Source organism: Desmodus rotundus, chromosome 2 (assembly GCF_022682495.2).
Source record: "Desmodus rotundus isolate HL8 chromosome 2, HLdesRot8A.1, whole genome shotgun sequence".
Lineage (NCBI taxonomy): Eukaryota > Metazoa > Chordata > Mammalia > Chiroptera > Phyllostomidae > Desmodus > Desmodus rotundus.
The window spans coordinates 32,006,394-32,020,537 of record NC_071388.1 but is presented as its reverse complement, the minus strand read 5'-3'; the positions used below and the strand labels follow the sequence as shown (position 1 = coordinate 32,020,537).

General features: G+C 34.2%; 1 protein-coding gene and 1 long non-coding RNA gene across 14 annotated transcripts in view; one reads left to right on the top strand and one right to left on the bottom strand.

Annotated features, from left to right (window-relative positions):
- Window positions 1-14,144, top strand: part of PHC3 (polyhomeotic homolog 3) — a 74,653-nt gene that overhangs the window by 31,220 nt on the left and 29,289 nt on the right. For 8 of the 12 annotated variants that reach the window (XR_006655952.2, XM_045197819.2, XM_045197812.2 and 5 more), the window contains 5 exons: window positions 365-493; window positions 4,935-5,806; window positions 6,095-6,142; window positions 10,165-10,318; window positions 13,306-13,556. Coding sequence is in view for 11 of the 12 variants with exons in the window: in XM_045197819.2 (XP_045053754.2) it covers window positions 365-493; window positions 4,935-5,806; window positions 6,095-6,142; window positions 10,165-10,318; window positions 13,306-13,556 (1,454 nt within the window). In the remaining variant the exon portion in view is untranslated. The remainder of the gene's footprint in view (window positions 1-364; window positions 494-4,934; window positions 5,807-6,094; window positions 6,143-10,164; window positions 10,319-13,305; window positions 13,557-14,144) is intronic. The other 4 variants (XM_045197849.2, XM_024563371.3, XM_045197851.2 and 1 more) reach the window with 4 other exon arrangements.
- On the bottom strand, window positions 7,786-13,446 carry LOC112307387 (uncharacterized). 2 transcript variants are annotated; one of them, XR_008426120.1, is made up of 4 exons: window positions 13,321-13,446; window positions 12,262-12,490; window positions 11,517-11,644; window positions 7,786-9,316 (listed from the first exon to the last, which is right to left on the bottom strand). It is a non-coding gene; the product is annotated as an uncharacterized lncRNA (long non-coding RNA). The 2 variants fall into 2 exon arrangements; XR_002975045.3 differs by lacking the exon at window positions 7,786-9,316 and having other exon boundaries at window positions 10,675-11,644.

Sequence of the window (14,144 nt, the reverse complement as noted above, 5' to 3'; positions counted from 1 at the left end):
CAGTTAAAAAAGAATATCTCAATATTGTAGCTTGAAAAAAGAGAAATCAAAAGAGCCCAACAGCTAAAACAATTTATAATAATAAAACAGATTTATTTTGTCAATGGGCATAATTAGCATCTTCATTATGTGCTACTCTCCCATTATAGCAGTAAGACCTTTTAGCTTAGAAACAAGATTTGTCTTCAGTTCATTTGGTATGCTTTAATGGAATAAAATTAAAAGCCTTTTAGAGAGCAAGGTATTTTTTGTTGTTTAAGATTGTCATTAGTGGGAGGGATTTATCATTTTCCAAAAATAAGGATTATGCACAATTATTTACCTTACCATGTTGCTTTTTTCTGTCTCGGATTTCATCTCCAAGAGGAAGGTGTCAGGGCATCAACTAAGTCATTTTCATTCTCATCAGCCTTTGAATCCCACCTGCACTTCTGCTGTCCACAGATAACCTTGCGTCGCGGTTCTCAGGCTGAAAATGTTGGAGCCATCCGGAGTGAGTTTCCTTCCCATCTCTCCTCTTTATCTCAGAATTTGTCACTGTTGAGCTTTCTTTACTTCTACGTAAGATAAGGAATTACCTGCTTTCTTCTTAAAAGTTAGCATTATTTGCTTGTGTCATAGATCGATCACATCATTTTTACTGGCTCCTGACCTTCTTTCATAGTTATTGTTTCTTTTGTCTCCTTCATGCTGGATTTTTTCCTTTGCTTCTCCAGCATACCTAGGTCTCCCCTAATCTTAACATATATGCACACGTTTTTATACCAGTGAATCTACTGTTTATTGAAAGTGTGTGTATCTCTAGACACCTCACATGTGTCGTTAAAAAAACCCCAAAACCTTTCATCCAACCTTATCAGGTAGGCATCTTCTTTCTATCCTTTTATAACTCTGCATGACTTTTTAAAGAATCATTTTACACTACTGAAGTCTGCATTTTCTTCTTCTAAGCCTATTTCTCTTTTTATGTTTCCTCTGTGCTAATATTGCCAATGTTCTCTAAATCACCCAATCTCAAAATGTTGGAATTGTTTGATTCCCCTTTAGAAATTGTTTGATTTCTAAAATGTTAGAAATCTGTCATTACTCTGAACTTGTATAGCATTTTTGTGTTCCTTTATGGCAATTTTTCTTTTATAGTTATTTATATACTTACTGATCTTAGCTTTTCTACTAGATGGTAAGCTCTTTGAGGGTAGGGCAATATGGAGCACTTGTGTGTCAGGCACTTTACATTTATTAACTCTTTTCATCCTTTTTTCAGATTCCCCCTTTCATTCTTTGATCTTGATAGTACTAAGTTATGCCTTATTGTACTTATCTGCAGTAGGGGGACAGGAATATTTGTTGGATTAATAGTTAATTTTTTTTCCCATTTGAATTCTAGAATTATAGCAGTTTTTTCTATTTACATTAATTGGGTATTACTGCTTAGAATTCTTAAATCTGAATCTTAGATAAGTGCAATCTTTGTTATAATGCATAAATTAATAAATATACTCATAGTAGAGTTAGATGTGAATTCTTTTTTATAAATATGTGCCAGCTTCTGCTCTCTGAATGGCTTGATAACAGGATTTTTATGCTGAATTGTCCAGAGTATTCTCAGCCTCAAACTAGCCTCTGACCAGTGTTGATAGGAGTCAGTGAGAAGCAGCAGCGACCCATTGTGCTTGGAATAACTGCTGGGGATAATTTTTAGTGATACCACAGTTTTGATAGATAATAATAAAGGGGAAGTTAATTTCCTTCCAAAGAGAATGCTACCTTCAGATAAGGCTATAACTCTTTCAGGCTTAGTTCAAGCAAGGAGATCAACTTTTAGATTTTCAGTCTTCCCGAACTCCCAGTACCTGGTTCTAAGTTGACATTTATTCTTCCCTCTTTCATTGATAGTGTGATAATGTCTTTAGTTGTCTTCTTCTGAAGGACAGTATATTTTGTAGGTAAAACCATCAGAGTCGCGGGAAAATTGCAATTCACAATTCAGATGCTATGCGAAGTAACCAAACTCTAGCATTCTGTAGTGTCATTGATGAGAAACAAAATCAAATGGAACATCCTAAGACAGGGGTGTCAAACTCATTTTCCCTGGGGGCCACATCAGCCTTGCAGTTGCCTTCAAAAGGCTGAAATAATTTTAGCACTAAATACATGTAACTACTCCTTAACTGTTAAGGAGTTGAAATTACATTTGGCCTTTTTTGGCGCACATTAATTCAGTATGTAATGAAAAGTCTGTGTTAGTCTGCTCAGACTACCATAGAAAAATACCATGGACCGGGTGGTTTAAGCAAGAGTTCTGAAGGCTGGAAAGCCCAAGATCAAGATCTAGCAGTGTTTAGTTTTCGGTGAGAGCTCTCTTCCTAGCTTGCAGATGGCTGCCTTCCAGCTGTGTCCTTTCATCTGAGGGCTAGGAGAGAGGATAGCGAGCTCTCTGGGGTCTCTTCTTACAAAGGCACTAATTCTCTTAGGTCAGGGTTCCACTTTTCTGACCTCATTTAACCTTAATTACTTCCTTCGAGGCCCTATCACCAAATAGTCACATTAGGGCTTAGGGCTTAGGGCTTCAACATACGAATTTTGTTGGACACATTCAGTCCATAATAGGAACTCAGACTCAGTTAGGACTATGGGTTCTTCTGATTTCAGGCAAGTCACTTAATGCTTAGAGTTTTTTCACCTGTAATATATTGGGTTAGTGTAGTACCTTGTCTACCTCATGGGGTTGTTGTAACTATTGAATGAAGTAATGTATTCAGTAATTTACAGTAATCTATTATTTGTAGTAATTAAAGAGTTCTACTGAATTAAGTAAGGTGATGCCAATCATAAATTCTCCAGATATAATGCCACCCTGACAGTAATAAAGTATTTATTAAAATCAGACAAAAAGCATATAATTCTCAGGAATATTAGGGCTTTTCTCATACAGAAGTATTGTTTCATATAGCCTCATAATTATTCTGTAGTAGATGTGCTTGTCAGTTGGACTTTTGGAGTAATAGACTCACTTTGATTTCTGATCAAAGAATTTAATCTAGGTGAAAGGATAGACTATTAATCTGTTGAATTATCAACTCCAGAATATAAAAAAAAGATTGCTTACTTCTAGAGCACAGAAAGAATTATTATTTCTGTAAATATGATATTCATTGTACTTAAAGAATATGCTGAATTTTAATTATAACTTAAAAGTTGAATTAAAATGGGCCTTTGCTGGTACGCTTGCAAACACTCTATTTCTTTATCTGTAAAAGGGGAATAATAATACCTGTCTGCTTTATAGACATTTTTTTAGTACAGTGGGTGATGTGAAAGTACCTTGAGCCCCTTGGAGGAAAGGCACTCTGTAGAAACCCATAGAAACCCTAGATTTGATCGAATACTCTTTGTAGTCTTCGTCAACACATTTATAAAGTGCTGACATAATTTTCAGTCTTAGTTTGAAGTGCTAGCCTTGTTATGTGAAAATTATTTTGTTAGATGAAATTTTAGACCTAATTTCCATGAAAAAAAATTTGTCGAACTTTCTAAACACCTCTCTTTTGAGATGTTAATCAAAAGTTAATTTCCTTAAAGGATCTCCCAAATTTTAAATATCAACCAACCAAGTTTTTTTAAAAAAAAGTTGTTAGAAGTTTTTATAAGGCCTTTGTCACAAATGTGGTTGAATATAAAAATAGATGCAAGACAAGTTTATGGCCTTTATCCTAAAATTCTGAAATTAAAAAAAATTTTTTGCCCTGTCTTTAAATCTGTTTTAAATGTGTATAATTTCTGCATGATATTAATATTAAGCAATCTTTTCAGTTTATCTTCTAGTAAACCCTGTTTCTTTTTTTAATTTATTTTTAATTACAGTTAGCATACAGTATTATATTAGTTTCAGGTATACAACATACTGATTATACATTTATATATAGTGAACCCAGTTTCCATTCTTATTTAGGTAGAGAGGATTTCACAAGCATCTCCCTGTGTGTAAACATAAACACCAGTATGCAAAAGAGGCATACTGATGGGGACACTTGATTTTGTTAGTTCTTTATATATGTTATCCCTGTTGTGAGTGGCTCCTCTGGAGAAAACAGGTACTATCACTTAAGAGATTACCATAGATTTTTTTGTTTATTTGCTTGTTTTTCTAAGGGGGAAGGAAGTAAAACAAGATCCTTTATTTAGATACATGAATTTCTGATTGCCTCATTTTCTCTTTGAGCAAAACTAGTGCTCTCCTAGATTTGGAAGGACTGCTGAAATTTCATTTCTTAGTTACAGAGATTATTTGACCATGCTCTAGGAGTTACACACATCTCTTTTGCTTAATTGAATTAACTTTTTATACAGAAACGTTTTCTCCTCCTGAGTTAAATAATACCAACTCTTCATCTTGGCTCAATTTGGTAACTTATTTGGGAAGCTTTATTAGTAATGACATTGATGATTAGTTGGAAAAATGTTTAGACGTAAATTAGAAAGGATGAGACTGTTATTTTATGGATTCTAATATTGCATTGTTATGATTTTGAAGCTTTCTTTATATATACTGTATTATACTTGTTCAATGATATTTCTCTTTTCCCCAAAGAAGGAATTCAAGTGGATAAAGTTTCTTGAAACTTAATACAGATATTCTGGGGACCTATAAAATTTAATAAGAATAAATCATGTGTAGATTCAGATTTATAAATTGTTTTAGGCAATTTTCTTTCAGAACTTATCACAGTACAGCTTATTTTATGAAATTTATAGTTTCCCAAGAAAGGGATGTTTGCCATTGCATTTTCAAGTCACTCTTGTCTGGAAGACTTTTTAATAGATTTCATATGATTATGACCTTATGATATAAAAACTTTCCTCCTTTAAATTTATTTTAAAATTTCTATGGTATTTTTGAAATAAATAGTAATTCTTATTTTTTTCTCTCACAGCTTCATATCCTCCAATTCAGCCTCATCCTCTAATAAAACATCAGCAGATTCCTCTTCATTCATCACCTCCCAAGGTTTCCCATCATCAGCTGATACTACAACAGCAGCAACAGCAAATTCAGCCAATTACACTCCAAAATCCAACTCAAGATCCGCCCCCATCCCAGCACTGCATACCACTCCAAAACCATGGCCTTCCTCCAGCTCCCAGTAATGCCCAGTCACAGCATTGTTCACCAATTCAGAGTCATCCCCCTCCTTTAACAATGTCTCCTAGCCAGTCACAGTCAGCACAGCAATCTGTGGTGGTATCTCCTCCACCACCTCATTCACCAAGTCAGTCTCCTACTATAATTATTCATCCACAAGCACTTATTCAGCCACACCCTCTTGTGTCATCAGCTCTCCAGCCAGGGCCAAACTTGCAGCCGTCCACTGCTAATCAGGTGCAACCAACAGCCCCGCTGAATCTTCCATCCCATCTTCCACTTTCAGCTTCCCCTGTTGTACACATTGGCCCAGTTCAGCAGTCGGCCTTGGTGTCCCCAGGTCAGCAGATTGTGTCTCCAGCATCACACCAGCAATATTCAACCCTGCAGTCCTCTCCAATCCCAATTGCAACCCCTCCGCAGATGTCGACATCTCCTCCAGCTCAGATTCCACCACTGCCCTTGCAGTCTATGCAATCTTTACAAGTGCAGCCTGAAATTCTATCCCAGGGCCAGGTTTTGGTACAGAATGCTTTGGTGTCAGAAGAGGAGCTTCCAGCTGCAGAAGCTTTGGTCCAGTTGCCGTTTCAGACTCTTCCTCCTCCACAGACTGTAGCGGTAAACCTACAAGTACAACCACCAGCACCTGTTGATCCACCAGTGGTAAGCCCTTGGAAGCTCTTTGACTTTCTTGCTGAACTGAAAGTGTAAAAACTATTTTCTCCTACATTATTGTATCACTAGAGCTACATGCCTGTGAATTTAAAAAGCCTGAAATTTCCATCTCTCTGTGTCTGACAAACATGCTGTATGGGCAAAAAAATTGCCATTTGTTGTAGTACGGTTGCATGCTTGATAATTTGTGATGGTTATTAAAGTCCCTCGTTAATTTTATTACTATTTAAACAAATCCATCTGCTATCTTTACAGAGTTGATTTTTTTTCCCCAAGGGAATGCATTTGAACCAGTGTCATCTGCACAAAGTTTTTTCTCTTAAGGTGATTATCCTTCATAGATCCCTTCTGTTGGCTTGTATGTTCTTAAACGTATCGTTTATCTAGCTAACCTTTTTGGTCGTGTGCATTCTGAAGTCCTGGGCCTTTAGGAGCTTTTGTTTCAGGGGTATGCTTGTATGTTACAAATTTTTGGTAAAATTATCTTTTATAATTAAAATTGTAATAACAATTTATTGTAGGAAAGAATGCAACTTTGCAAAAAAATATTAACTGTAGACCATCTTTTAGAATTATTAAACTTCTGAATTTTAAATTTCTACTAAGGGAAAATATAAACTTAGAATATTTCTCACTTAAAAAGTTTATACGTTGCCTAGAAAGGAAAATTGTCTTGAAAAATGTTTTTTTTAAACATCCTCTGAGGGACTTTTTAAATTTATAAAATAATTTACAGTGAAAATTGAATAAGATCTCAAAACTTTTAGGTGGAATGATCAAATTCATAATAAATTTATAATTGAAGAAAACAGTCTTCCCAAAAGGAGGTTTATATCTTTATATAAAGACCTCAGTGAAGGAATTTTATCACTGAAAGACCAAAAACCATTTGCTTGCAGAGGAAAGGAGTTTCAAAGTCTGTTCCTTAATGGGAAACATTTTGGTCCTCAGGATGCAAATTTATAGATTCTTTATTATTGTCATTAAAACTGACAGTAATAGGCATAAAGAGAATGAATTCCATTTCCTATTCACTTTTATTAGACAGAACTTAACAGAAACAATGAGCATCTGGAAATAAGTTTGTCATTTAATTATGTCTATTTTCTTTCAATGGAGTTTTGGAGAGTTTACAATGGATATTGTAACAAAAACACAGGCTTTGAAGAGTACAGTACCTTCAAAGAAATCAAATTTAAATTATTTCTTTCTAGTTCAGTCTGTTCAGTCTATTGATTTTTAACAAGTAAAAAATAAAATTTCTCTATGTTCCTTATATTTTTCTAATTTTTTTGTTAGGGTAAACTTTGCAGGAACAAATTTGGGATACAGATATCAAAAACAAAGCACTTAAATTCAAGCTAAAATATTTATGGTCTTAATTTGTTATTTTCTGTTCTCTCAAAAAAGTTTTTTTCAATTTATGTTGCTTCATTTTTGGACTTCATGTGTGTGCGTGTGTGTGTGTGTGTGTGTGTGTGTGAGTGAGTGAAAACGATAACTTCCTCTGCTGTCACTGGTATGGTTGGTCATACTTGATATCGATATTTCCATGTTATCCTTCTTATACCTTTGTTTGAGTACTGTGGCCTATTTATTAAACTATTATATTTTTCTTTTACTATCTTTGACAAAATGTTTTTTTTACTAAATAACATTCCTTCACAAATTACACCTTTCTTCACAATTTCTTGGTTGATTTAAATATTTAAGGGTGAAGGATATATTTACTTCTTAAGAGATTTGAATTTTGAAAGATAAGTGTGAATTATTGAAGTAAAATCGGTATGTTTTTAAAGAGATAATATTTGTAAAAGATGTAAAACTAAGGTTATTCATTGGTGTTTGGGTATGATAACGATAAGAGGTGGTGAGAGTAGATAATTTAGAACTAATCAATATTCCATGGTTTATTTAGGAAAGGGAGACAGATGGGACTAATGTACTTTACTGAGGTAAGTTTGGCAGGCATTGCTAGTTTTAGAATAGTTGTTATGAGCTAAACAGAAATTGTGATGTGCAGTTTCCTAATTATCTTGTCAGCAAAACCTCCACTTCTTTGCTTTTTTCAATATTTTAGTTGTTGCCTTTAGACTTTTTTTATGCTGGTGCTGCCAGATGTCTGTGACAGATCTGCTTTTGTCTGCTGCTTTTATTCATGAACTTATCTTGCGTTTCAATGGGCGATTTAGAAGAATGTAATAATGAATGGATAGTATTTTACAGTATTCTTTGATGGATTACTTCAGAATATGCTATTTGTGTATGCCTCTTTATCTTTTACAATTCTCATTTTTTAAAAATCAGAGTTCTTTTACATGATCAAACTTTGATTCCTTAAAAGGTACCGTAGTAGGTGCTTGAAAAATTCGTGACAGTATTACTGTTAAGGAGAGTTTAGCACTTTAAGAAAAGATAGTGATCTTTGGAGGAAAAGTAATATCTAAGAAAGAAATGCTATACATAGACACAAGTGAACTGGTGGACAAATCCATACTTGTCTAATGACCTCTGAATCAGTATTCCCACCACTCCACCAAATAAAGACATCAGCACTACAGCAAATGCCCCTCACTAGAAGGGTTTTTCCCCCCCTTTAACCCCAGGACTTTTTTTGGATGACTTTCCCTATATTGGATATTACCTTCATTTTTTAAAAAATTATGTTCATATATTAGGAGCTATCATTATTGCACATCGTTCAGTAACAAACAACTGCTTTCACTTCTGAGGGTCCAGGTATGAGTCAAGGAATCTGTTGGTGAAACAGGTTTCCAGATGCAGAGTTATGAGCAAATATTTTAAAATGTTGTCTACTTAGTAGCTGATTTGGATCACATTTCTGGATATTATATTTGATAGAAAATCATCAGTAACCATAAGATTTTTTTAAAAGTTTAAGGCAAAAGGTTTCTTAGTAGAGGCTTGGAAAGTTTGGTTTTTTTAAACTATCACTGTGGTTAGATACAGCTTTATGACATCTGGTTATTCTGTTTTCAGAAATATTGATCATTTTTGTATTTAATTTTATGTACTTCAAACTCTATCAATAGTTTGATTAAAATATATACAATATTAGAAATAAAGTTTTTTGTTAATGTTGAAAGGTTTTTGGTTTAACATTTATTAGAAATCTTCATCAGTTTAGGTAAATAATCTTAAGAACTCACAAGCTATGTACATTTAAGTAAAAGCTTTGTACATAAAAGAAGGGAGGTGAACTGCTTTGTGGCTTTTTAAAAAACCTATCATATTTCAAAAACAATGGTTAAATAAATAATGATGACAAATTAAAATACCTGTGTCAGTCCTTAGAAGTGGATTTTGAAAATTCAGTCTTAGTCCTGGCTGGTGTGGCTTAGTGGATTGAGTGCTGGCCTGAGAACCAAAGGGTCACTGGTTCAATTCCCAGTCAGGGCACATGCCTGGGTTGCAGGCCAGGTTCCCAGTAGGGGGCATGTGAGAGGCAACCACACATTGATGTTTCTCCCTTTCCCTCTAAAAATAAATAAATAAAATTAAAAAAAATAAAATCAGTCTTAATGTTACTGAAAAATTAATAACAAATTATATTTTGTTGTATGGTTCCTTCTCTGAGTGCTTTTGAATCCATGTTTAAGTATAATCTTTACTATTGAATAAGAAGATAAGTCAAAGGCTTAAAACTTTGTTACTATAGAACAGTATTAAAGAACTAAAATTAATGTAGCAAATGGGTTAGGATGGTGTGTGTGTGTGCATGTGTGTTATTTCAAGGACAGATATTTTCTGTTTACCTGATATTTGCTTATAAAAAAACCATTAATTATTGAGTAGATCAGAAGATTAAAGAAAGATGTAATTGTATGCATATCTTTTTTATAGATACTCAGATACTACTCTTTACAACTTAATCTTTCACATAAATATAATGAAGAGCCTAGGGTGTAGTTCTGTAGGCAGTACATTTCCTGATATACTGCGTGTCATTTTAGAGACTTAGTGTGCTTGTGAAAAATGGTATCTATTTTGATTTATCACAATTAGAAGTTAACAAGTAATAGTAAATTCCCAAAATAGACTATATAAAATTAAAACATTTCTTTTAATTCTTAACATTAAAAATATATCCTAACTCAGCTGTCACCTTTCTGGAAACTTTAGTCATTTGTAACAAAGATACTGATTTACAGCTTGCTTTTAGTGAAATATTGTCAATTACTTGCAAAACTTCATTTTTAAAGTTTTCTTTTCAAACTATAAAATAATCATTTTGCCTTGTTTTAAATTTCAAAACATTTGTTAAGAACACCTTAATAAATGTATTGTTTAGCATCCTTTTAAGGCAGTGTGGTTTGTTGTTGCAGGTTTATCAAGTAGAAGATGTGTGTGAAGAAGAAATGCCGGAAGAGTCAGATGAATGTGTCCGGATGGACAGAACCCCACCACCACCCACGCTGTCTCCGGCAGCTATCACTGTAGGGAGAGGAGAAGATCTGACTTCTGAACATCCTTTGTTAGGTAAGGAAATTTCTCAGTTGGGGGGAATTTTTTTATTAAGTAAATGTTAGTAATGGCAAAGTGTTCCTCTCCCCCCCCCCCCGCCCCCCGTGCTACAGATGGTATTAAACTAATTTGTTATGTAATTGATTGCGGTAAAATATACATTATAATTAAAGATCTCTTTTTGAAGAGGAACAATTAGAACAATTGACGAGGAGCCACCCAAATGAAAAACATATTGTAGCTTCCTAATTTTTATCAGTTTGTTATAGATATGTTTCATATGATCAGATTCATGTATCAGGCTATTTCTAGCGTAAAAATTGGAATAAGCCAAAAGTTCTATCAAAAGATTTCAATTATATTCTCCCCAAATCACAAAGCATTTGAAGCCGCATCTGGCATTCCTCATAATTGCTTGTAATCTAGATTGAATAAATGCTTTTAAAAGTGTTTTTTCCCATACAGTACTTAAATTAAGTCTCACTGATTCTTACTAGAGATGGATTAAAAAATTTCTGAGCATAAGCATTGACATTCTTATTCACTACTTGCATGCTACTTTTAAGTTCAAGTACATCTTTTTATTTTCCTCCTCACAATATCAGAGTGACTATGAATCCTAGATGTTTTACTAAAACATCAATATGATCTGTAAGCCCAGTGTCTTAGACCTAAAAAAGATACATTCTGTGTTAGGGTTTTTAAAAAAAAAATTATGAATATTATATTTAGGTCAGGGGTTGGCAAATGCTCACGCTTTAAATCTTTTCTGCTGCCTGTTTTTGTATGGTCCATGAGCTAAGGATAGTTTAGTTTTTATCCTTAGCTCATGAAGTTTTTAAATGGTTAAAAAAAATCAAAAGCAGAATAATACTTCATGTCATGTGAAGATTATGTGAAATATAAATTCCATTGTCCTTTAATAAAGTTCTCTGCAATACAGCCACATTCATTTGTTCAAATATTGTCTGTGGCTACTTTTGTGCTATCGTGGCGAAGATGAGTAGTTGCAAAGACCGTATTGTCCTTTATGGAAAGTTTGTTTACCCCTGATCCAGATAATACCAACGTTGGTGCAGGCTTTGCTGTAAGTATTCCGTCCTATTGACTATCTCCTGGTCCTTGTGATCAGTGCAGGGGAGAAGAAGCACTGTAACAGGCGTGAAAGTGAACTGTAATGGGACACTGACTTTACTGCCAAAGCAGGTCTCACCGTTTCTTTTCTTCAACATGCCACATCTCCAACCCTCCGTTCTTTCCAGCTTTCATTCCCTACTGCAGATGTGACTCTCTGGAAAGCATAGAACAGGGAAACCAGTTTTCCTCCAATTTTTTCCCCTCCTGAAAAATAGAAAATGCTTAGTCAAAAAAATTATATAAAATATTTAAGACGGTTTAATGTTATTGCCTTTGTATATTCAAAACAATACTTCAAAAGGCAGATTTAAGAAAATCTTAACTATAGTATGAAATCTTTCTATTTTTGGTACACTGAAAATGGATTTATGTTGCTGCAGATTTTCTGGAATTTTGGTTTAAAGGCAGAAATAGAAGTTTACAGTAATTGGGTAGTAACCTCGCATTGTGACTGTAATTTAATTCCTAATGAGCATTACTCATGGTACTCAAAGGAAATTGTAAAATATTTGAAATATTGGAACACAGGAATATCTTCACACATGAGGCAGGGAATGTAGTCTGAGATCCTGTCAAGCTTGTCCCTCTGGCCAAATTGTCTTAAGTACAATGTAGACTGTGAATCTTCCTATAACTTACTTCATGCTTATTATTCTTTTGTGTATATGAAGGGGGAAGGCAAGCAGGGTCGGTATGTAGAATAACTCTCATCAAATCATGAAATAAACTAACCTGCAAAATAGAGGGATTTGTTTCCATCTAAGATGCAGTTTTCATAAGTCTCTGTTCTTTTCAAATTTTTCTCAGCTATCTATACTCACTGATATTTTTAGCTGTCAGCTGGTTTCATCCTTCCACTTTATTAATACAGGCAGTAAAGGTTTGGTGGCACCAAACGGATTGATAGGGACAGTCTCTGTGATCACAGGCTGTCGGGCTATCTTGTTGTGGTCTTCCAGAGTTCGAAAGGGAGACATCGCAGTGATCCAGCCCAACATTTTGCAGTTGCGTAGTGGTGCGGTGTTCCCCAAATTGACGCATACAGTGCCACTGAAGAGTTTAAAAAAAGAGAGAGAACATTTGTGCATGGATTTGGATCAGCCTTACCGCTTGAAATAAAAGTGATTAGACCTGTGTAATTCATTAAAACATTATTTATTCTATGTAGTTTATGATCCTTTTTATTTAAGCATACTTTTCAAGTACTTTTATTCCATCATACCATTTGGAATATATAAACAGTAACATAGGGAGTTTATATCTATGTTGCTTAACATTTTTGAAGAAGCAACCATTTTAGTATTTTTTTTAAAAAATATTATTTATTTATTTATTTATTTTTAGAAAGAGAGGAAGGGAGTGAGAAAAGTGAGAGAGGAGAGAAACATCTATGGGAGAGAGAAGCATCAATGTGAGAGAAAAGCATCAGTGGGTTGCCTCTTACATGCACCCCAACAGGGAACTGAACATGCAACCCAGGCATGTGCCCTGACTGGGAATTGAACCAGCGACATTTCGCTTTGCGGGACACCCAACCAACTGAGCCACACAGGCCAAGGCAGTAATTATTCTTAGGTTGACATTCTAAAACATACTCATGCTTTATGGGACAGTTCTTTTTAACCATGACTAGAATGATAACTGAGCAAATTACCCCCTTCGTCTGTAAAGTGGGGATAATAGTAGTTTTTATCTCTTAAGGTTATTGTGCAAGTTAAATGAGATAATAAATATAAAGTTTTTAGAATGATTTTTTGAGCACCAGATAGTAACTGTTTATTATGATTAATGGTTATTAATGATTATTTTTTAATTTTCTTTCATATTTGCCTGGGCTAAAATTTAAGAAATGATTTTTTTTTCAGAACAAGTGGAATTACCTGCTGTGGCATCAGTCAGCGCTTCAGTAATTAAATCTCCTTCAGACCCTTCACATGTTTCTGTTCCTCCTCCTCCACTCTTACTTCCAGCTGCTACTACAAGGAGTAATAGTACGTCTGTGCCCAGTAGCATTCCCAGTATAGAAAACAAACCTCCACAGGCCATTGTTAAACCACAGATCTTGACACATGTTATTGAAGGCTTTGTGATTCAGGAGGGATTGGAGCCATTTCCTGTAAGTAACAAGGAAGTTTATATTTTTTAAAAATTCATGTAACAGTTTTTCAATTTAGTCTATCATTCTCTCATAAAAAGCTTGTGATTTTATTTCAAAAAAGTTGTCACTCTTTTATCTAGAATTGATCTCTTTATATATATATCATGTATATATTCCAAATATACTTCCAGAATTTTATACTACATACTTATGTATAAACTAAGGAGGGAAACTTGAGTATATAAAGATACCAATTTACAATTTTTAGAGAAAGGTAGTTGGAAGGTTATTTCAATGAAATAAACTTTCTTATTTTTTCTTTTTAAGGGAACTGAAATGACAAAGTGTTTTTTTTTTTAATTGTATTTCTTGTATCACCTGATACTTCGTGAACTTTAACTTGGGTATAGAAAATAACTTCCCAGTGACCTAATCCTTCTTGAGTTACCCAGTTGATGGTTTCTAATTAGCAAATAGATAGTCTAATTATTCTGTTTTAAAAAAGTCCTCACCTGAGGATATGTGTGTTTATTTTAGAGAGACAGAGAAAGCAAGGGAGAGAGAGGGAAGAACATTGATGTGAGAGAGAAATATCAATCGGTTGCT